The 24297-nt window shown below is 41.2% G+C and overlaps 1 protein-coding gene across 2 annotated transcripts in view; it reads left to right on the top strand.

The window, feature by feature from the left end:
- Positions 1 to 24297, top strand: part of PEX7 (peroxisomal biogenesis factor 7) — a 158077-nt gene that overhangs the window by 100911 nt on the left and 32869 nt on the right. For both annotated transcript variants that reach the window (XM_075597837.1, XM_075597836.1), the window contains exons 6-7: positions 10386 to 10492; positions 18288 to 18401. In XM_075597837.1, the coding sequence (XP_075453952.1) occupies positions 10386 to 10492; positions 18288 to 18401 (221 nt within the window). The remainder of the gene's footprint in view (positions 1 to 10385; positions 10493 to 18287; positions 18402 to 24297) is intronic.

Genomic DNA, 24297 nt, shown 5'->3' with positions numbered 1-24297 from the left:
TTACGCCGGAGCGCGGGTAAGTTGGGGTTAGGAGGGGGGCGCGGGAGTGAGGGGACAGCCGGCAGGGGGGCGCAGGGAAAAAAGTTTGCGCCCCTCTGCTCTAGACAACTCCATATGCAAATGGCTACTTATACCACCCCAACTCAGATTTGATAGAAGATTCACAGCAGCTCATCGAGTAACATGGGATCGTCAATGAAGAGTTATTTTAGAAGTTGTAGATTTGTAGCCTGATCTCTCTTCAACATGCCCAGAAGGTTGTTTCATACACTTAAATGTTGATATTTGGTCTAATTCCAGTTATTCATTATTATTTTAAATGTAAAAAACACTCCAAGATGACGGCAAAACCAGTGCAAAAGAATACTACTCAATTTTTTAAAGAAAATTTTCCAATTGCTTTCAGTGGGATTCCTTTTTACCTTGGCTTTGCCTGTTTTGCAGCTGGGAAACTTAAATAAAATAGAACCCCAGATATGGACTTGGTTTTTCTTCCCATAAATAGGAACAACGTGCGCAATACTAACTGAACACTTTTCTGCCAAAGTGACTGCAAAATAAATGAAATAAAGTAAATTCAGATTAAATGAAATAAAGTAGATTCCATTTCACCAACTGGAAAGAAAAAAAAGGTAAAGGTGATTTTATGGCTCACATTTGTAGTATTTACAGTTAGAAAATGAATCATTCTTGTTTTTGTGAGTGCATATCTTTGTTATTTTAATATCCTTACATATTAAAAGTATTGCAACATAGGAGTGGTGTGTGCTTCTCTATCGTTTATCGTTTTATCATCCTTGACAAGAGATGGGAAATACTATTTTGATGAGAGCACCCATTCCCTGTTTTGACATTTACAAATGGGCTCATTTTATCATATTTTGAGCTATATTATCTCCCAGAGCATATTTGGGTATATTTCTTTTCAGATGCCGCGATAGTCCCTGTGACGGAGAAGAATTTAGTCTGATTTAATTTAGCTGATCTCTTCTCCAGCACAAGGAAACAATTTTACTGTAATGTGCAGCACAATGTTCCACATTAATTAAGGGCCACAGTGGTCACTCACTATCATAGCTCAAGGCTTCAGCTACATTTTTAATTGTAAAATGACACATTGTAATGCAATCAAAGGAGACTATAGATGATGTAAGAAGTAGTCAATGAACTATAATAATTTAGAGCCGTAGCTACATATTTTATTTTCTCCATGCAATCATTTGCATTGTCATGAAAAGGTAGTTAATTGTATCTGCCATCACAATCTCTTTTAGAATATTTGTTAATTTGAATATGAATTAAAGAATCATATACTCAAAGTATATTGGCTATGAACCATAATGTACAGTATCTGCAGAATTAATGCAAATGAACATGGTTTTGTTTGCTGTGTTTGAAGAATTATTGACTGTTTAAAAATAAACCGTTGTTAAAAGATTCATGATTTGTACATCTTTTAAAGATATTGTGAACAGTTTACGACTTACGAAAATTGCATCACCTACTACAATGTTATTACCCCTGGGTTCCTAGGTACCCTTGGGTTCCTTGGGAACCTCTAAAGTGTTCCCTGGAACTTTCAGCTCAGTTGACAATTGTACCAAAAACAGAAGAATTTACAATACATCTGATCTCAGACACGCTATTAGAGAGGGTTGGGGTTCCTTACAATGCATCTGGTCTCAGACACGCTATTAGAGAGGGTTGGGGTTCCTTACAATGCATCTGATCTCAGACACGCTATTAGAGAAAGTTGGGGTTCCTTACAATGCATCTGATCTCAGATGCGCTATTAGAGACGCCACGGGAGACCAGTACTTTTAACACCTTTTACCTTCCAGGATCAATTCACTAGGCAGGACAATAATGTTAAATAAATTGGGTTTATTCGGACAAACCCGCAGACCTACAAAAAAATGCACAAAACCAGGGATTTCATACCGTCTGGGGGGGAGACACTAGGGCAGGGAGAAGGTATGCCACCCATCGGGCTCAGGGACCTTTAGCCTTGAGCACTGGTTCTCGAATGCCCACAGGAACCTCACAATGGCATCAGTACTGTCCACCATCTTAACGAAACTGGGGACCGGTACCTTAGCCCGGGGAGTCTGAGACCTTTGCCTCGTGGTCGGGGACGGAGCGGGTCTCACTAGACCCTGCACTAGGCGGGTGAGCTGCACCCTGTGGGCCTCTGTCGCATCTGGACCAAGGATTGCAGCACTGCCATATCACGCGCCGGGATAGGACCAGCTCTGAGGGTAACCACGGTCTCCGGGTCCACGTCCCCGCCGGTAGTGGCTATGACCACTGCGCATCAGTACATTCAGCCATGCCGACTTCATGCCACTGAATGTCCACGCACAGTACCTTCTTGGTGTCGGCCATTCATCAGCAGCTCATACTGCACACACAGGGCAACAACAGATTTTCTATCCCAGGCAAGGTAACGTTCTCCTGGGTCAGCAATCTTCAGATTCATCAAAATAAACTATAGGAATACAGAATGGCTGTATTCACTGCTATGTACAACGTATGTATGCCTATGCAACAATTTGTCCTGTGGTCTTGCAACTTCAAGACCGACTTTGAGCTACTATTCCCCTCAAAGAAATCCTCAAAGCCTAGCGATCCCACCGCTGTCACCAGAAAAAAGCCTGTCATGGGAGACCAGTACTTTTAACACCTTTTCCCTTCCGGGATTAATTCACTAAGCAGGACAATATTGTTAAATAAATTGGGTTTATTCGGACAAGCCTGCGGACATACAAAAAAATGCACAAAACAAGGGAATACATACCGTCTGGGGGGAGACACTGGCCTCAACTAGGTGCAGAGCACCCGCTTCAGGAAGGCTTACCCTGTCCACTCCACATCTAGGAACACACAGTACTCTTTTCGAGAGTGCCGCCGCGCTCTCCCCGCTGGTTTCAGCTCCGTCCAATTCTCAGAACTTGGATGCGAGAAGTTTCTCCCAGCACTTATCCTCCACTTGGCCAGGTTACTCTGGCACCTTTAGACCGAGCACCCACCAGTCACGTCACTGAACTAAGCCTGGAGCAAGTAACAACATTCCTCAGAACTTGTCCTCAACTAGGTTAGGCTTCTCCGGCACTCCAATGCCTAGTGCTTTGCTATTCCGAGCAAAGCATCTTTGAAAAGCCCGCCAACGCTTCACTGGACCAAGTCCCAAGATTGTCTGTAAGTCTGAGAGACTAAGAGAGAGAGAGTTCTCTGATTCTGCAGTCCCCTTACATAGACCTCGGTGTCCTATGTCTAACATGGAACAGGGAATGCTGACCAACCAGCGCACGGATTGTAGTGCAAGCACCACTCAGACAGGGGGTTGGGCTGATTGAGGAGGGGGCGTACCTTGGGGCTTGGGTAGCTGGTGAGCAGGAAATACGAACTGGCCAATGGGAACTGATTACAAGCAATGGCTTGATTACAAGCAATGGCTTTCCCCTTGCCAGCCCCATACCTCCCGCTGGGTAGGCTCCACAGTGTCTCAGAGAACAAAGAGTCTGCCCCGGTGAGAGCCTTGTTTCCAGACCTGTTTATCTGCCTTTCCCCGCTCAACAAAATAGTCCGACACCTCGCTACTCCCCTCCTCCCCTTTGATCCAACATCTCTATGAGACATCCTGGCTCAGTGAATTACCAGGAATACCCTCATAGAGATGAATTACACATACCTTTTTACAAGAAAATACATTTCTAAAACTTGGGCTTGAAAACTTGCATTCGACAACTGGGTTTTAAAACAGGCTCCGGCACTGGGTTTTAAATCCCGGTTGTAGAACTTGCTGACTGGGCAAAGATATTACATAGAGTTGCACTAACACTCCACAACACACCGTCTTTATCTACGGATGCACACCCACAAAGCATACACTATTTGCGGGTAACATAACAGTACTCCCCAGTCAGCAATCCCTTACACCGTTTTTAACCCTATTTGCCTCCCAATATCCACCCTTAAACTGTTCCCAAAGTTCCGGTCCTGCAGCTATTTCCCTAACTTATAAACCCACAGGGGACAGTTTTTAAGGGAACATGGTTACACGGGAGCACATTAATACATTTCACTGATCCCAAGAGCTGACACACACAGCCCATTATTTGCGGTTTTTAGGGGCAGCCAGCCGGGCTTCACCTTTTATTTTGAAGGCCGCCTACCCCTACCGTCACAAGAGATGGTTGGGGTTTTGCAGAATTTCACAATATAATTATAAGGTTCCTTAACTAAAAAAGGTTGAAAATCACTGACCTACTACATTGGAATATACAGAATAAGGATTTAAATTAATAGAATGCCGCAGGGTATTTTAATTGAAAGCACAATATCAACAAGTGGTGTACAATCTTAGTAATTATTTGCCTTCAAGAGTTTTTTTTTTTTTTTTTAGCCTATGGCAATAATCTGGGTTGATTTAGAACATTGTTAAATAATGTGCACCTAAAACGAACTGAAATCAATGAACCAAAAACTTGCAAGCTGTTTTGTTAATATTACTCACAAATAAACTTATGTGCACCTAATTGGCTACATCAATTACACTATTATTTATTTGCATTATATCTTGCAGTTAGAATTACTCAGTGTGTTTAAAGTTGTCAGTAGTTTAAATAAATGACAAATATAATATAAGAATAAATGTAGGCCTATAAATAATAACTATGAGAAATGTTAGCGCAATATTACCCACCACATGTTTGTTTAGTTATTCACATTATCTGTAATGGTGGAAGGATTTCCTACAGATGTAACAGGCTTCATTGTCCCCACTTATGCATTATGGCAGGGGAGCGCAAACTTTTTTCCCTGCGCTCCCCTGCCGGCAGTTCCCCTCTCTCCTCGCCCCCCTCTTACCTTTGCTTCGGCGGCTGCGTCATGATGTCACATGACCAATGATGCCGCGTTACCATGGCGACGCATGCAAGAAGCCGCCGGAGCCAAGATAAGTGAGGTTTACAGAGGCCTTCGCCGCTCCCCCGGCACTTAATTTAACTGCCTTCGGGAAGCGTGCGGGGCCTCTGTAAACCCCGCGCCCCCGCAGACAATCTCGCGCCCCCCCAGTTTGCTCACCACTGCATTATGGTGAGATATGCTGGACCAACACTGCAAATGAACCCTGTGGAAGAACTGCAGTCATCATTCTTCAAAGTGGCACTTTGTGTGCAACTTAAATTGCCATCTGACAACTTACTCGCCAGTGACGCAATGGGTAGTAGTAGTAGTATTATGATGACACTAGAGGATGCATATGCCGCTTTCCCATATTTTGCCATATTTTCATGATCTCTCTTTGTTTGCCTACTAGGTAAACCCCTCTGATCCACGTAATGCTTAAAAAGGAAAGAATGTAAAACTTATACTAAAAAGAAAACATCTGGGACTGACCTTTTTAAGTGCACCCAATGAAATAAGTTTCTCACAATTTCTATATATATATATTTTCTTTCAAAAGGTTAATTTAACAGTGAGATGTGCTACCCAGTTCCTGAAGCTGTTCTCTTCATACAAGCACTCACACAAGCTTTCTGTATGTTCTTGCCACTACAATTCTAGAACACTTGGCATCTCAAACCAATACATTAATGAAACGTGATATTTATCTACAGGGCTTTGATGCAGTAATACCAGGTAAAGCAATTTTCTGATGCAGTAGTAGATATTTTGGGATATTATAATGTGTACTGTACTTGTGTAATGAGAGGAAGGCAATTTCTATTCCAAGAAAGTAAAGGTTTTTGTTCACTTTAGGTCGACCCTATTATGTATCAAAGCAACTGTGCTACTTTTCTTTTGTGTTCTGTTTGTTTTTATACTCAAAATCGATCCGCTGGGTCTCCCGGCAACCATAACAGGTTATCCTGAGCTACATGGACTCCCAATTGTTACAGAATTTACATTTTTATTGCTTCCGGAAATCTGTTAAAGCAGAACGACATGCTGCATTGCGTTTTTTTTTAATATATATTTTTAACAGGATTGAAGCAGAGAGTCCCCGGTGCTGAATTGTGTTCATTTCAGCTCTGGGGACCTCCTGGTTCCCAAGATATGTACCTAAGTTGCGGTGCCAGTATCCCTGCAGCCAGGGAACTGTGCGCCTAACAAAAAGCTTGGCTTTAAATGTCCCGCGGGCCAATAGGAAGCCATGACATCATCCCTTGTGGCTTCCTATGGGCCAGCCATTTAAACTCTACGGCCGCGCGTATAGTGCCCGCGACGGGTGACGCGATGTCGCCCAAAAAGAAATGCATTGCCGCCGCGTGCGCCTAAAGTAAGCGTGACGGCGACAATGCGACGGAGCGTCGCGAATTTTGGTAGCTGGCAGTATTTGATTTTTCAAGGGCTGTCGCCTCATGTGACAGCCCCTGAACCAATCAAATGCCAGTACGCCCGCGCCGCCGCCGCAAAGCGAAATATAACTTTCGCTAGTGGCGACGGGTGACGTCACCCGTCGCGTCGCCCGTCGCGGGCACTATACGTGTGGCCTACAGAGAAAACGGCACCCACTAGAGAGTTAAGTAGCTCATAAGCCGAGGGTCCCGAAGCTGAAATTAACAGTTCAGCTCCGGAGACCCCCTTCTTCAATCCTGTAATAATTTATTTTTTTTAAACGCGTGTATTGCTACTGGGTCGCTCGGTTACATTGTGGCTTAGTATTGGCAGCCAGACCGAGGCTTACACTGGTGGCCAATATTGTTCTCAATTGTCTGGGAGTATTAAAGGGGAGGGGATGTAAATTCCTCGGACCTTGAGACTCCGCATGACCCGGTTTGGCAGCATAAATATATCTGTGGGGAGCATGCTACCTTTAAAGCGGTGCTATCTATTGTCATTTGTAAAACGGTCTCTGATCATGTAAACACCTTATTATAACCGCGGGTGTGTTTCTGCCAGTGTAACATGTGCACCTTTACATTCCTATGAAGATCCCTGTGTACCCATTTATTCTGATTCAGGCTGCTCGGAACTTTGGGGAACAACTTTTTCTTCAAAGCAGCACCTGGACTAAGGATAGCCTCCTTTATCAGTAGGCATACAAATACAATCTTAAAACAAATGAACATCAAAATGCTTAAATGCGAATGTGTTACTATTCAAATTGTATCCACTTTCTTTAAAGTAGCAGTCTGTCCTTCCCCCGTCCCCCCCCCCCCGTTCTCCAACCCCCCTGCCCTTGTACAAGGATAAGAAGCAGGGAGTCTCTAGAGCTGAATCACGTTTATTTCCGCTCCGCGGACTCCCTCGTTCCTGATATACTTACCCGGAAAGCTTCCGTCAGTTATGTCCTGGTTGTTTATAGGCTTGTGTTACCGTGCCGAGGGGAAGCAGTGACAGATGACATCGCAGCTTGCTCTGGACCCATATAAAGAGGGAGATTTAAACGCTGTATAGTTTCCACTAGAGGGGATGCTACCAGCGACATTTCCTCCATTAAATCCAAGGGGTCCCCGGAGCTGAAATGAACACGTTTCAGTTCCAGAGACACCCTGCTTCCTATCTATGTAAAGAAAATTGCAGCGGAACTGCCTCTTTAAAGGTTTATTTTTAATTTTTTCCCATCTAGGTATGAAGCAGGGGGTCTTGGGAGCTAAACCGTATTATTTTCAGCCATGTGTACCCACAGCTTCCAGAGATGCTCACATCCATACATGCTGCCGGTAGCCGCACTGGCTAGGCGAAGAATATAAAGGTTCAAATCTCCTGTGCCACGCGGCCCAATAAGAGCTGTCGCCACTTCCTATTGGCCCGTGTCACGTGGGGGCTTTAAACCTTCATAAGGAGCCAGCAGCACCTTTTGGAAGCATGTATCTCGGGAAGCATGGCCTCCCCGGAGCAGGAATTAGCCCAGTTGAGTTCAGCAGACCATCCGCTTCATACCTCCTTAAAAAACATATATACATATTTTTTTTTAGTGCTCCTTTAATATGTCTAATATTTTATAGACTCCACTATAAAACACCTGGTCCTTTTTACACAACTATAATATCAATACTTTTGTTGTTTGCTTCTTTTCACCTTGCCTGAGCTATCAAATCATTGGTGTGTTGTTCTTTAGATCACCTAACCTCTTTTGCAATGGCAGGCTTTGTTTTATAGTTCCTTTTGAATAAGATATGACCTAGGTTGTTGGTAACTACAGGTATTTGATGAGCGCTGATTGAGAAACATCTTGTGCATTATAAAGATTGCAGCTCACCTTCTGCACATCTCTGCAACGTAACAAGGCAAATGTTGGTGTTGTTGATTGTCGTTCTATTCTCTCTGCTTTTTATCTTTCCTCCCACCTCGTGTGTAGCATTTTGTGTAATTCAGAGTAATTTTGTTCAGGAGCTTGCCTCAACAGCTGCAGCGATAGTTTGCGAAAAATAACAAGGAGAAAACAAGTTATGATTAGTAAGACATTATTTTTGCTGTGAAAATAATATAACAATCAAGTTTTAGGAATGGATAAATATGCATGAGCATGGTTGCTGACATTTTACAGTATTCATAGTCATTTACAAGTCTTGCATTATTTTTTCATCTGCTCATTATAGGACATTCAAAGCGCTTCCTGTTTGTGTTTTTGGGGGCAGATATGGTACCTTAAGCTTTTCTCTGCAACCTCTGACATCATGTGTTAGAAGTCAAAAGGTTATCAGCTTGTGACATTATTTTTGTTTTGAGATGTCTAGTATTCTAGAATAGCGGCAAGAACCAAAGTTTGTATAATTGCTTATATTAAGAGTACAGCTCCAATAACTGGATCTCATACTTCACTTTATTTAATTGGGTGTATTTGCCGCTCCAATATCGGTCATTTTGGGGATTTTCTGTTTTCAGTTGAAAACGACTAATAAAAGGGGGAATTTCTGCTTCAAAGTAGCAACCCCCTAGAAGCTTATAGAAAGGTTTTTTTTTTTTTTTTATAAATCTTAACATAAAATGTTGCATGTTGGAAAGGTCCATATTAAACCAAAAAATCAACTTGCTTTTCAGAAAACTCCAGATAGACTTCAATAAACAAAAATCGATATTTGTATAAAGCTATGAAAAAATAAACATGATGCATGGCTTGGTATAAGATGAATAAACTATTTTTAATGCAACTAAAATTCATATGTTATAAAATATTATACTTATTTATGCTATACATTTGTCTTTTTTAGGAAGGGTAGGGGGGAGGGGAAGGGGGGGTTAAAAAAAGAGATTTGCCACTCTTGTTTTCTTATATTTTTATTGTGTGTTTGGTCCTAGTTGCAGTTCAATTTGCTTTCAATGGAAATGTTGGTCTTGTGTGACAAATACGTCTTTCATCACATTAAGTAAGCTTTCTAAATAAATTGCTTAGAGAAATCAGTTTCCCTTACTAACACATAAAAACCACTTTCAGGGATTGTAAAAGAGGCCTTCAAGATAATAAATACCTTGCTGTAATACAAACTTAATGTTTTATCCGCTCAGCATCTCCATCCACTAGATGCTGCAGTGCTCATCAATCCTGTAAGCATCTAATCTTTTTGAAATTGTGACTTCTATTCCTCAAGGCACTGTCTTGGCTTTGATTGTCTTAACTATTTCTGTTAAGTTGTCTGGGTCGTTCTGCTGTTGCCTAGAACACACACGCATATAATGATGGAACTTGCAATCTTTCTCATACATTCTAGTACTTTGAAAGCACTTTTATGTATATTGATATGATTTCTAACTTTTTTGTGTTCAAAGCAAAGATACCTTTCAGCATAAGCCTGAAGGTATTCTGTATTTGTGCTTAAAAGTAAACAGTGAAATGTACTGCAGTGAGCAATGTGTGTTTGCTGCTGGGAAATCTCTGCCTCTGGTGTGTATGGCTTCGTAAAACCTCAATGTGATGAGGTTCTCGGGGGCATTTTGGCTTCTCGATTAAATACTTGCGGGTTCCTTAAATTAACAAGCCTGAGAAACATTGACCTTTGAACAGACTTTTGGATGCTAAAACATAATAGCACATTTAAAGTAAGTGGTGCAATGCCATAGGACACCTTTTCCCCCATTTGTCGAAAGACCCCTTACTTCCCATTTGCTTTAATGGTACATAAGGTTTCAATGGAAGACGACACCGCTTGGTAAATATGAGCCAATGAATATTGCCATGTACTGTACCAAATAATTGTAATATTTTACCATGGTCTAAGTAGTTTCAATGGTTTGCATCCAGTAAAGGTGTAAAATGTAAAGAATCATTGTTCCTTTAAATTAGATCAACAGTAACATGGCCAAACTCCTGCTCAAGTTTGTCAAAAATACAAGTCCATAAAGATGCCAAAAGATGTTGTTTTTTTGCATATGTAGGGGGTGTGGTTTTTTTTATTGTTGAATTGTATAGTAACTACAGCATTTATCTTTGGTTTTAGGCGACCAGACTCTGAGGATTTGGGATGTGAAGTCGCCTGTATCCAAAATTGTGATTCCAGCCCATCAGGCAGAGATCTTAAGCTGTGACTGGTGCAAATATGATCAGGTACAACACACGTATTGCATGCTTTTTTTGGTAGAATTCTCCCTTAAAGGCTTAGTTTGACACATGGAACAAATGGCAGAGATATATGTGATGGGTTAAATGCAGCTGATGTATACGTTCTATATGGTATTTCAATATCATTTATGTCATTTAATGCTTGAAGTGTTTCTAAACATTGTAACTTGTAATTGTTAATAGGTTTTATGGCCCTGATCTCTGCCTTTTAGCTTTCTTCATTGCATGCCTTTTACCTAATCGATACACATGCAGGATTGGGGCGTGACTATTTGCGATGCCTTTATTGGGGCAGAAACAAGATTGGGGGGCATTTTTTTCCTCTCCTCCATTCATCACCACCTTCCTTTTTTCAACTCCTGCCATACATGAAAACCACAAGAACTTTTGGCACTTAAAAAAAAATTAAAAATACATAAATATATTCTTTTAAAATAACACACAAATACTATGCTTTTCTGGTTATTTTTCTTAAATGCTTTAATCACTTAGCTTTCGTTTTTTTTTAACCTGTAATACTCAATTTGATTTACCTGGGGTTGTATCTTCAAACACCTTCAGTTAAATAGTAAATCTGTCGCGCCCCCCCCCCCCTGTTTGCGCACCCCTGTCACAGAGGATCAGTGGCAAGCTTAATTGCTACTACATTTCGTGCGATTGTCAGGGGCAGCAGATCTGAAGTATTAAGGGTGGACTGTTACATAGGAAGACTATCACACACCCTTTATTTAACTAGCCCCTTTAGGTGCAGTTCTCTTTCCTATGTTCAGGGAGTTACGAGAGGTGATTGTGTTTAATGCGCTAGTATTGGGACACCTAAATTATAGCTACACTTCTAGAACAGCATGTTGCTTTTTAAGTGATAGATGTAGGGGTAAGTACGTATTTACTGAATATGCTGGTATTCATAACAAAAAACTTAATTAGTTTCCAATTTATTGTTCTGTATTATATTCAGAAAATGAACCAGCCATTTTTTTTGCAATTTCTTGTTTCTCTCCGCAGTTTTTAAATGCAGCACAAGAAAGCATGTCTTCTCTTAACGTATACAGTATATTCAGAACATCTGTCTATACATAAACGTATAATTCCGCCATTTCATTTAAATAATATCTTGCTTTTTAAGCATTAAGTAAAAACGTGATATGATATAAAAAGGATAATCAATAAAGTTTGGATTTGTTTAATAAAAATATGCCATTTGTTCTCTTGTTGCACCGATTGCTGAATTGTTAAAAAAAAGAGGCAGCATATTTAACTAGAGCAGAAACCCAAACAAAATTTAAAAGAAGCTAAATGTATTATTTATAGTGAATTTTACTCTGACATTTACATTGGTGTCTAGGGGGACATTTTAAAATAAAAGTGGATTTAAATTTAATCTTGGTAAAATGTTCTATTTCAAAATACAATATTTGTTCTAAGGGTTGAGGATTCTGAGCCCTCTTTAATAAATATTTAATCAAAATTATAGTGCAGAGCTGGTAGCATTGTAAAGCTTTGTGTCTTTTAATTTAAAGCACCTCAGGGCTATTTAAATGGAATAATACTTGTTTAATTACCCTATAAAAATTAATATTCTGCACAGTTATACAGGTATACATGTAACAGGTTTCCCCCACCCTCTGGTGGAGGTTAGTGGCTCCTCCTTCCCAGGTTTTAAGCCCGCCCCTCCCCACTTCCCTAGTTTGCAAATCCTTTCATTCTGCTGGATATAGACCCACTGTGGTCTTTCTCCCTCCTAATAGAGGTAAATGAGAATTATAATCCTAATAGAGGTGTATTAGTATTTTATCTGGTAGTGTTAGGCCTTGCGAACAGGTGTCTGCCTTGTCGTGGCTCGCAAGCTTACAACGCTTTGGCCAAAGGGTTAAACTAAATGACCCTATTTCAAGAGAATATATAAGTATTTTACTGTGTATTTCTGTCATGTTGGATGCAGCATTGGGCTTCTCTGTCGTCTGTTGTATACATATGCCACGCTCAATAGCACTCCATTTTGACACATATACATATTTTGTGGGGCTCAGGGGTTCCCAAAAAGAGCTTGCTGGGGTTCTGTGTTTTGTTAGATTTCACTATTACACAGTGTTTTGTGCTGCTCACCTGCTGGCTCACAGAATACTGAGCGTCCGCCGATGGTAGTGGGGGCGAACAGGACAGACTTTTGGGGTTCTTTCTCACTTTTTTATTCTGTGCAGCGCCTCTATTCCCCGCAGGCCGCAGCAGCAGTGGGTGCAGTCCCTGCAGGAAACTCTCTGGTACTCCCCCTGAATAACTGCACTCTCAGGCAGGAGTATATAAAACAGGAACGGTATTTATTCTTCCAACTTCAGAATACAGTTTACAACCGGTACACATGGACGGGTCCCTGGACTCAACTCAAGAGGCTTGAGGCCCCAAGGATCTATCCTCAGCTCCTCTCTTATTCCCTAGTGGAATAAGAGGTTGATGTCCCCTAAGGGAGGGGAAGGGAGGTGGCCAGAGCCCTGGCTCCATGCTTCCTACACAGAAGAGCTCCCATAACTAACTACATTTAGGCTGTGCAGCTCCTTTTGTATCCGGAGGGAAGGTCTTAGGTCTGAGCCCCTGATAGGGCAGTACACAAGCCTAGTCCCACCCCCCCCCCCCTGTCACTCAAGGGAGCTCCTTACTGCAGGGGAAAACCCGGATTAACCCTAACACTGCCTGCACTGGTACCAGGGCTTGTGTTTTAGGCAGGGCAGATTAGTGGCCAAGAGGATACATGTCTACATACACTAAACATACTAAACCAAGGGTGCACAAACTGGGAGGGCGCAAGATTTTTCAGGGGGGTAGGGCAGTTGCAGATGCCACGCGCTCTTCCACAAGGCATTTAAATGAAATGCCAGGGGTTCGTGTGAGGCCTCTGCAACTTCACTTACTTTGTCTTCAGCAACGCTGTGTCAAATGACCCTGCGGGGTCACGTTGGCATGGCAACGTGACGTAACGTGATCCCTGCAGCGTCATTTGACGCCGGAGAGAAGGTAAGGGAGGGGGGTGGGGCGCGAGCAGGGAGGGGGGCGCAGCAGGGAAATATTGCGCACCCCTGTGCTAAACCATACTTCATGATTACATATCGGTTTGTTGGTGATTTCATCATACAGGTAGTCCTCGCTATCCAACGTTTCACTTTACAGCGAATAGCATATCCAACACTTTAAAATGCAACCCTATGGCCGTTTTCCGACGCTGGAATGCGTTATCCAACGCTCACCGCCACTGATTAACATGGGACTCACTTTACAACGGTTTCACTATCCAACGCTACTTCCAGAACGGATTTCGTTGGATAACCGAGGACTGCCGGTATACATGATAGGCTCATAAAATACACCGTAAACCTGTGCAATACAGAACGAATAGTGCATTATTTGTGATCTGTGGGCAGATGGGAATCTTGAGATTTACATTACTTTTGGTCTCACAGAGCTGAAACTGTCTTAAAGCAGCACTCCCGCTAGGTTTAAAAAAAAATTTTATCGAGGTTTGGAGTAGGGTGTCTCCGGAGCTAAATCGTGTTAATTTGAGCTCTGGGTTCCCCTGTTCCCCGAGATATTTACCTCCTTAGGAGGTGCTGGTAGCAGCTCTGGCTGGGCCTTGCGGATTTAAACGTCCCGCATCACAGGAATAGGAAGCAGTGATGTAATCGCGACTTCCTATTGGCCCGCGTGACCGGGACATTCTAAATCTGCGGAGCTTCTACTGCCACCCCCTGCGGAGGTAAGTGTCTCAGGGAGCAGGGGAACTCTAGATCTGAAAGTAACCGGTGACCCCCTGCTTCCCACCCAGGGGGACTTTGTTTTTTTTTAAAGTGGTTTTTCATTGCCATAACCTTTACTCTACAACTACTCCCTTTTAAATATTTGAATCTACTTTTCAAGTCTATAACAGCTGCCCTTGGAGAACGGGCATAATCATTTAAAAAAAATAAAAAAATATTTATCCTGAATAGATATTTTAGTGATGTCACTGACATACTGTATATAATAAGCATTTCTTTATGATAAATGTAATTGACTGTCTTATATTTAGGGACAGTCCTGCTTAGCCCACAAAAATATTGGATGTCTCTTTTAATCATGGCCCAGTTCAGAAAACTAACAAAATAGAACTGGACTCCTATTCAGTTATTTCTAGCAGAAGTATTTAGGCGACCAGTCTGGAGAAATGCAGATTCGTTGTATATTGTAATACTTTTAGCGTACTAACATTACAGTTCTTTCTTCATACAGTAGGTGAAATTATAGTGTACAGAGTTTTCAAAACATTTTGATCTCATATAAAATGACTTCAGCACCTATCCCAAATCTCTCTCTTTCTGCATGAGACTGCCTCCTATATCAAATATCTCCTTTGCTTACAAGACACAAACTAGACCCACTCTGTGATTTTCTATACTGTCAGAAAACAGCTGGGGAGGACCTTTCTTTGTTCATTGAATATTTGGGGCCAAGATGGTTAATTTTCAATATATTAAATAAGGATATGCACATGTCCAATCTTTGCATGGAACTTCCCAGTCAGCACTAACATGTAACATTAACAATCTGTAAGTTAACATTAATTTTAAAAAAAAAAAGACATTCAAAGCGCATTAAAATGTAAAATGAGCAATTCGTTTATGATAGGAATGTGCAGATGATGCATTAAATTATCTTAAAAAGGCTAAATCTGCTAATGAAATTATAAAGCCTTTTCATGCCTTATCATTGTCATGATTATTTTTGTTTCTTTGCACACAAATCTGTTCTTCAGAGGGTTTTTTTAAATGTTGCAAAGAGTTAGAGACAAAGAGCTAGTACTTCATAAAGAATTCATATTTGTCGATGTTTTTATCTTTCTTGTTTGTTGCAAAAACTGTAGTACTGTATTTAGAATTCTAGGAACAGAAAATGAGACGTCACTTCACTGGACCTTTCTGAGTAATAGTGCTGGTTTATTGAAGGATCAAGGCTTTATCTTGATAAAGGTCCATAATAGGACCGGAACATTGGTCCTTCACTAAAACCAACACTAATATTTGTACAAGTCCATAGAGCGCCGTTTTATTTTCTGTTCCTACATGTGATCCTCCTTGAATGTGGAAGACTGGCAGTACTTGACACTGTGAGTGCTCCTATGCCCTAATTGTTTCATATATAGAATTTTAGGCATTTTACTAGCAACATTTTAAAGCTGCTGACCAAGCAATATCCTACATGTATTTTTATTTTTTTAAATAAATCAGTTCTGTACTATGAGAAATTACTTGTAGCATTTATTTATTTTTAAACAACTCTGACATTTTGAATGAATTATAATGTAACAAGCATTTGTGGCTTCTATAACAACCTTTTACAGAGTCACATACTCTTCTGCCGCACCCCTTTTTGAGCGTGTACTCTCTAGCAGTGAACCATTTGTATCTAGTGACTGTCTGGTCACATGATCTTCCCCACAAAACTTTACATCTTTGGTCCTCTTCTGCTTCATTGAAAGCCAATTTAGTGAACCCCCTAGCCGAATCTTCGCAGATCGATCAGCAACTTAACTAATTGCTTATTATTGTGTGGATATTGATGCATATATTAAATGGGGGGGGGGGGGATTTTAGAACAAAAAACGGCAGGTTGGACTGCTGCTTTAACAGAATCTTAGCCCAACTTGTAAGTTCATTTTTTTCCACTGGAAAATAATTTAGCTTTTGCTGTGCTACATTTCATTTAATTTGCCCAAATCTACAATAGTTATGGGTCAAGCATTTATTTTCACCAGCTAAATATAAGAAATAAGCAATACAAAAAAATCACAAACGTACATATAGTTCTTAAAAGTCATTGAATTATAACCCCACCTTGTTAGCCCAAATAATGAGTAACAAACAAAAAAAAGATAGACCAGGGACACAGAATGGATTGGAGTAATTATGTAAAATGTTGAATACCTAAAGTAATGAATAAAATACCAGCACAAATCAAAACAAACATGTTGTAGTATTAAACATAGGATCAACATCTGGATTGTTACTGTGGACTTTAATACTTCGGATTATCAATTTATTTGCCATTGTTTGTCACTATCCTAGAGCTCTACTTTGGGAGGTACGCTTCCTCCTGTCTTTCATTAAACATAATTTGACCTAATGACTATTCCTTTGGATGCCCCCTCCCCCCATTGTTCTACAGTAACTGCTTCATAGGGTTTCCATGAGTGTATTTTACTGATGATTTCAACCCACCTCTGAATGAAATTTGGCAATATTTTAGAACAAACAAAAAAAGAGCGCGTTAATAGCACTAATGCTCTAAATACGAATTATTGTTCTGTGATAAGTAACAAAAAACGTATACATATAAGCCAGGCTGCCTGGAATAACTGACCGATACAAGTCAGGCAAAATAACATATAACAAATAAAATCCGGTGTCTGAAACAGTGTCCAAATACCAAGTTATGGAATCTCACCATACATGAATGTCCAGTCTGGATGATCCGGGAATCCTCAGAGGTACCACAGGGACGATCTTACAATATGTGAAAAATAAACATAGGAAATATGATAGTGTATAACTATTAGAGACTGGTAGCATAAACCATACTAACAAACTGATACACTGACAAACTTACAATACAACTAAACAACACCTAATGATAAGCTGAAAAACGAATTTATTAAAATAATAAAAGACATATGTCTAGATCACAGGGATTATTGACACTCTAGTTGCTTATCCAATGAGAAAATTAGAAATCATACTTACGATAAGCAGGAATTCAAATAGCATTTAGGATAGTCTCTATCCAATGTAGCTGGCTTTAGACGGCTGAAGGAATTATCCCTCCTGTGCACTCACACCGAAGCCGTCCGTGTAGAAGATCTGATACCTCCCGCATTGATCCTCGCGGTCTATGACGGCTGCGCGCGCAACTCGGCAGTGATTGAACTCCCAGGCCCAGCTCTGCTCTGTCACACATCTCGGGATCTACTGCTGCGGCCAAGTTTATTCGAGCATTTGCCCGTTCTCGGCCGCAGCAGTAACCTGGCACGCGCCGGAGGGTGCCGGGCGCGCGCCGAAGCAGCGGAAGAGCGCCCTCCGATCGGGGCGCTCTCCCTCCCGCTGCCGGGTCCGCCGGGTCCCCCGGAACCCCCTGCCGCCGTCCCCCACATCGCGGGACACCAGGGCTCCCTCGGGGAGCCCTGGACGCGCGTGCAGGGGGCGCTGGCACCCGATGACGCGTGACCGTGCATCGGTGACGCGCGGCACGCCGAGGGAGTGGGGCTAGCAAGCCGGGGCATCCCCCGGCTTGCGGAACTAGCCCTGCTCGGATTAAGTGTGTCGGTAGTGTACTATAGTGAATGCCTTCACCTCTGACCCTATGCGTTTCGTGAAATGTCACTTCCTCAGGGGTATGTGATACAGGGTAATGAATCATGAATAATTCCTAGGCAATTTGCTAGAAATACACCATTAATACCTACAAAGATTTGAAAACGGGAGGTGTTTTACTCTTGTCAGCCATTGGCTTTTAATTGATTTTTTTATTATTATTTACGCGGCTTCTTTTGAATTACATAAATTTCAAGATTACTGTATGTGAGCTTTGCTACTAACATAATCAGATCAAGTACATCGTGGCTACAAGCTAGCAATGCAAGTGCATTTCTAACAGGACACATGTAAGCCAGCAAATAGTGTTGTAGATCTTTGTGAATGGTTGTCCTATACATCTCATGTAAGATGCTCATGTTATCATGTGCTCTTTTTCTAAACTCTAGAATTTGCTTGTGACTGGTGCTATTGACTGCAGTTTAAAAGGCTGGGACTTGAGGGCCATACGTCAGCCGGTCTTTGACCTCCAAGGCCATACTTATGCCATCAGGCGAGTGAAGGTAAGTCCCATGTTACTTACAGTATGCACACATTTGTAAGACTAATGCCAGCAGTTACATAGGGAATATTGGCTCCAACTTACCTCACTTCTATAGGTCGTATATATCAAGGCAAAAGTGGTGCAATTCTGGTGCAAAAAAACTGCACAAGATCAAGCAAAAAAAAAAAAATCCTATTGATTACAGTGGGACTTTTTTTTTCCCATTGATCCATATGGTGCTGGTGATTTGCCTCAGAGTTGTTCCACTTTTGCCTTGCTACATACTGACTTCCCTTCTCAATCCCTGTGTGTGAATCCAATAAAACAACTTTCTCCTGATCGACCTTTTGAAGGCTTCTGCTGAAGCTGAGCACAAATAAGGTAAATACCATCATTGTTTTATGTCACGTCAGTCCGTTATCGCTATGGACACATATCTAGTTCTATTTAAAGTGCCTTCAGAATTGAGAAATATATTTGAAAAATTGCTTATGTGTTTCTAAGAAATGTGTGCAGAGGTACATATAATGGAGACCGATTTGGGTGAAATTATATCTTGGCTTTATTGAGCCTGTTCCTTTATCATGGCAAAACATACAAAAATAACAAACCCCTTTCCATTTGTAAAGGCTAACTTACTTCCCCAAACCCTATCTGCAGGACTGGAGGGATATTCCCATTACCAGCCTATCACCCTAAAGTCTTAGGAGGTACCTTAAGCAGATGGCCCTCTATGTCAGTCTCTGGCAGGTTCCTAGGTCCTCTGTGTCCAGGAAATATAGATCTCTGGGTGTCTGGGGTCCTTGATCTCAGCACTGCCTTTGTGCTCAAGACAGTGTCTGTGTGCAGGCTTCTCTGCTATCCTTCTGTCAGCCAGAAGGAATCTCCCTCCTGATTCCAACAGGAGGCTTTTCTTACAGACTTAATTGGCCAGGTGGAGTCTGGTTAATTGCTTGCTGCACTTAACCAGATCCCTTCTGGATTTTAGAGATAGTTTCTTTAACAAGGATAAGTCCCTGTTACAGTGTTCCTTACACCTTACCAATCAATCTTATTCTCCAATAGTTCATAATATTTAGTATTAGAAGTTTTGCCAGCAGCACACACTAATTGTGGCATTTCTGTGTCTAACTGTAGATGGTGGCCCCACGGCTCTCTTTCACTCGTGTTTGGTGAGCTGTCACCCACATAAAGACATAGCAACCAGACCACTGGCCCTAAAATGTGGGTGTTTATGATGGTTAGAATTATTCAGCTTGGGTTTTAGGACTGTGGATTTGAGAAACTACTAAACATCTTAAACTATATAACAATCAGGGTCAGATTTACCACTCATCAGACATTTAGGAATCACTAGGCTGCATTATCCATTCATGATCCTACCCGTCGTCTGTGTGATATCATATTTATCATGTGAGAGCACTCACATCACCGCAGAATATTTGGCTTTCATTAGATTTGCTTAAACTATTCTGTTGAAAAAGTGTGCCTGCGATAAATATTAAAGTGACATATACCAAGGAGAGGAGAAAAACACTGGTGCCCAATATATAATTCAAGAAACACCGGGCACAGCCTGAATGAATAAACCTCCACATTAATCGTCAAGAAAGGTTTACCTGTGCGCGTAAAAGTTTTCTTGGGCTATTATAATTACTGATGTTTATTTTAGCTGTTAAAAGTTCAACGCTTCTTAGTTCACGTTATTCTCATACGATACTTTTCTGACATGCTGCCAGTAGCAGAAGATTAATAGCAGATTAATTAAAACCAGGTCTGCATGCAAAATGACAGCCCAATTATTGACAGTTTCGCTGACAGAAAAAGATGGCCACCATTATAGTGTCTCGAAGCAGATTTATAATTTCATACAAATCATTTCATTGTCAGCGCAAACTTGTTTCCCAAGATAAAGCATAATAGAGGTCTTTTCAGTTGCGATAAGTTATGCGAGTAGAAAAACAGCTGTTCTGTCTTATTGAATAATCACATTGGAACTGGCTAGGAATTATGGAAAACTGTCTGAGTAGTGCATATTTGTTTTTCTGAAGCGATGGTAGCGTACAGTATTGCCAGTCTAGCTCCAGGTCATGATGAGATGGAAGTACACGCCTGGCTTTCCAGGTTTCGTTTTTCCACAAAAATGCTGGGATAATGAGGACCAGAATGGTCTAGATTTAGCATTAAAAGGAAAGGACTGCATCACAATCTCAGGGTGTCTTGACTTTATGTTGACATGGTGCAAGGTCCATGTTGGATCTGAAACGTCGCTACTGTCTCTGAACTGTTCCCTTCAATAAACTAAAAACCTTTTTTTGCAAGCAATCGTGTTGTATTTCTGATGTTGGGGAGGACTGTTATACCCCCTCACCCTCCCCTGTTGATATACCCTTCTACTTTTATAGTTCTCTTGTGCTGGCTGCACATGCAGGTTTTTTTCCCGTCTGAGAATTTGTTTTCCCATTTTGTCCTATTTTTTTACCTTACGTTGGCAATACTGAGGTTACTCAAAAAGTCCTGTTACTGGCAATGGTGGAATTTGGTACTTACCAGCCAAAATCTTGAAATTTCACACAGTTTTGTGTGGTACAAGCAAATCACTGACTGACAACCTAAATTTGTTCAGGTTTTCCCCAGAGATCTTTTACAGATAGGTGTTCGCAATTAATTAACCTCGCCCTGTCCATTTATTGATGGATAAAGACAATATGTCAAGATGATAACAATGGCTTTAAAAGCCACTGTAATTATTCCTTGACGACTCTGTTAGGCACGTAGTGCTATCATGAAGGCACTAATAGAAAGATACACAACTTTAGCGCCATACCCCAAAAATTAGTGCATAAAATATATCAATTATATGTTTACAAACAACGTATTATAATGTAAATATGTAATCAAATATAATAAATCATAGACGTGCAATAAGTGTTGAGTGGCAACTTACAGTAATTACGAAGTCCTGCAGCCATCCTTTCACAAAAGTCTTTGCAAATATTGTACCTCAGCGCTTGTCTTCACTTCATGCTAAGTGCAAATGTATATAAGAAAAACACAGTGTATAGTAACATATAGTGCAATATATAATAAACAATAACACCTCCGTGTGTGAATAATTGGAACCTGATGTGGATACCCAACAGTAGATCACTTGTAGATAAAGATGATGTTATAAAATGATCCCATCAATCATTGGTGCTGGAATTAGGTAAGCTTCTTTAGTGCAAGAAGTATCAATCAAATACTTAACCCCTGTACTGAAAGCACCTAGTGCACACTAGTATACCAACAGTGCCTGATTAGGATATAACTTACAGAATGGTATAACTTGATGCCAAAAAAATGGTCTGTAGATCACAGTATTACATAGCAAAAGGGAAAAAGACAATATACAACAGATCCACTAGGAAACTAAAATGTAATAAAACATATAAAACAGACATCTGGAATGCCACTCACGTACTATTTCATCCTTTAAAAACCTTCCAACACATTAAGCCTGGTTGAGGGCCCTTGGAGACGCCGTCCGTTTAGTCCGACTACACCGCTCTCACAGGTGTCTGCAATGGAATTGGAAAATGGTATCCACTCTGGAGTTGCTTCCTGACTCTCCCTGTATCCGCCTCTCCAGGTGACGTCACGCGTTCCGTTGCATGATGACGTGACCCTCCGATCGGCTATCAGGGACAGGCGCCTATCCACTCGTAGAAGCTCACAGACAGTCAGTCCTCCATTTTGCCTTGCAAGTCTGTAAGACTCCCTCAGGCAATCCAAGCCAAGTGCAGGAAGCAGGTTGAATAGTGGTAGCTGACCTCACCCTACGCGTTTCGTGAGTAATGTCTCACTTCATCAGGGGTATAATGACTACAAGGGGGAGTTCCCTCCTTTATGTAGTCTCACCAATCAGAAACCATTAACCCTTGCAGTGCACACACGATCTTCCTAGGTAGCGACTGCAGCATGGATACCAAGTTCCAACTCCATTGCAGACACCAGTGAGAGCGGTGCCAACGGACGGCATCTCTAAGGGCCCTTAACCAAGCTTAATGTGTTGGAAGGTTTTTAAAGGATGAAATAGTACGTGAGTGACATTCCAGATGTCTGTTTTATATGTTTTATTACATTTTAGTTTCCTAGTGGATCTGTTCTATATTGTCTTTTTCCCCTTTTCTATGTAATACTGTTGAGGATTTTCCAGTGATCTACAGTCCCTTTTTTTTTATATACATTTGCACTGAGCACGGAGTGAAGACCAGCGCCGAGGAGGACAATCATGAAGGCACAAAGTACATCTTGTAGTTATTTTATACGGAGTGTAAACATGAAAGGAAGGCAGTACTGTGGGCATTAAATACCCTTTGCATTTTGCCATTGTATACTTATACCTTGCAACAACAAAAAAATCAACTAAACGACATCTGAAGATGCATTTTATATAGGGAATGACAGTAACAGTTGGCTATTTAAACAGCGATAGTAAGGAAACAGATGGTGTAAATTAAAGTAACCACATTAGGTAGACTAGTCTTATGCATTATCTGTGCAATCCAAAGACCTTTTTGGTTTGGCTCATTTGTTCATTTAATAACTGCCCATTTAATTTTGTGACTCAGGGGTGTTTCAAATTCCTTTCAGGAGATAATGATGTAATTGGCAGGGGATGATATACATAATGAATAAGCTTCTTTTTTTTTCAGGAGCAAAAAGGCATGCATGACTTAATGCTCATGCATGCTGCAACTATACTATCATAAAATATGTAATATTACTATATAGTCTTTGAATTTATTTAAAACATTTTTTTTCCGAATCAGAACTTTTATTTCTTGACCATACAGTCATTACTCCGCTGTCTCCTCTGCTTGAGTTTATACTAGTGCTAGTATGGCTTGGTTAGAACAGTTGATAACCCAGTCAGTACGGACCACATTAGTGGAACATGCTGTTGGAACCCCGATAGCAAGTTTAAAGTGATGTGCATTTCTTTTTCTGTGTTTTTTATTTTTGCACATACAGAACTTAACTACAACTCAATTGCAGAGTAAAGTCTATTGCAGGAGTGGCCAACTCCAGTCCTCAAGGGCTGCCAACAGGTCAGGTCCTAATGATATCCCTGCTTTAGCAGTCGAAGACTGAGCCACTGATTGAGCCACCAGCGCCGAAGCTGTGATATCCTGAAAACCTACCCTGCTACCTAGCCTGCTGGAGGCCCTTGAAGACTGGTGTTGGCCACCCATGGTCTATTGGCTTTGTTACCAGAGTAATGATTATGGGCATGGTCCAGGACACCTCCTGTTTTAGATCAGAAGAAACAGTCAAAATCTGTGGACTGGTTTCAACGAGGACAATGGTTTTTTGTTTGTTTTTTTTCAGTTTTATTGATTCTTGATTGTATGGGGAAAAAAATGGGGGGGGGGGAGGAAACAAACACAAACGTTTAAATATCTATAAAACAGGCTGCATGGTTAAACTATAATGGAGCTACTGTAGCCATCATCTCATCTGTTGGTTACATTTAACATGACAAATGTATGCGATGTTTTTATTTAAAGTAAATCTGGACTGTTGCATACATATTTGTATATATGAGCATAAGGGAAACGTAAGACTAGGTCTTTAGTACAAGTTTTGAACAAGAACCACCCGTCAATGGGGCCGGGCTCACTAGCTGCCTTGGCGCACAATTTGCCGCCGCGTTGCTCGACTAGATTTTCTAAAGACAAGAAAATTGTCTTTAAAACTGGTGGCGGAGAGCTGGCTACACAGCGGTTCAGCCAATGAGGGCGAACCAGCCGGGTGACGTCATGTCCGCACCCCCGCCACCCCAATGGTCACAATCTCCTGCAGCTCAGCCACAGACCGGAAATTGCGGTTTACACAGCTGCACGCGCCGCCACCCTTCCAGGCGCACGTGC

The sequence above is a fragment of the Ascaphus truei genome, chromosome 4 (genome assembly GCF_040206685.1).
Source record: "Ascaphus truei isolate aAscTru1 chromosome 4, aAscTru1.hap1, whole genome shotgun sequence".
Taxonomy (NCBI): Eukaryota; Metazoa; Chordata; class Amphibia; order Anura; family Ascaphidae; genus Ascaphus; species Ascaphus truei.
The sequence above is the reverse complement of the archived record's forward strand: the minus strand, read 5'-3'. Positions and strand labels throughout refer to the sequence as shown.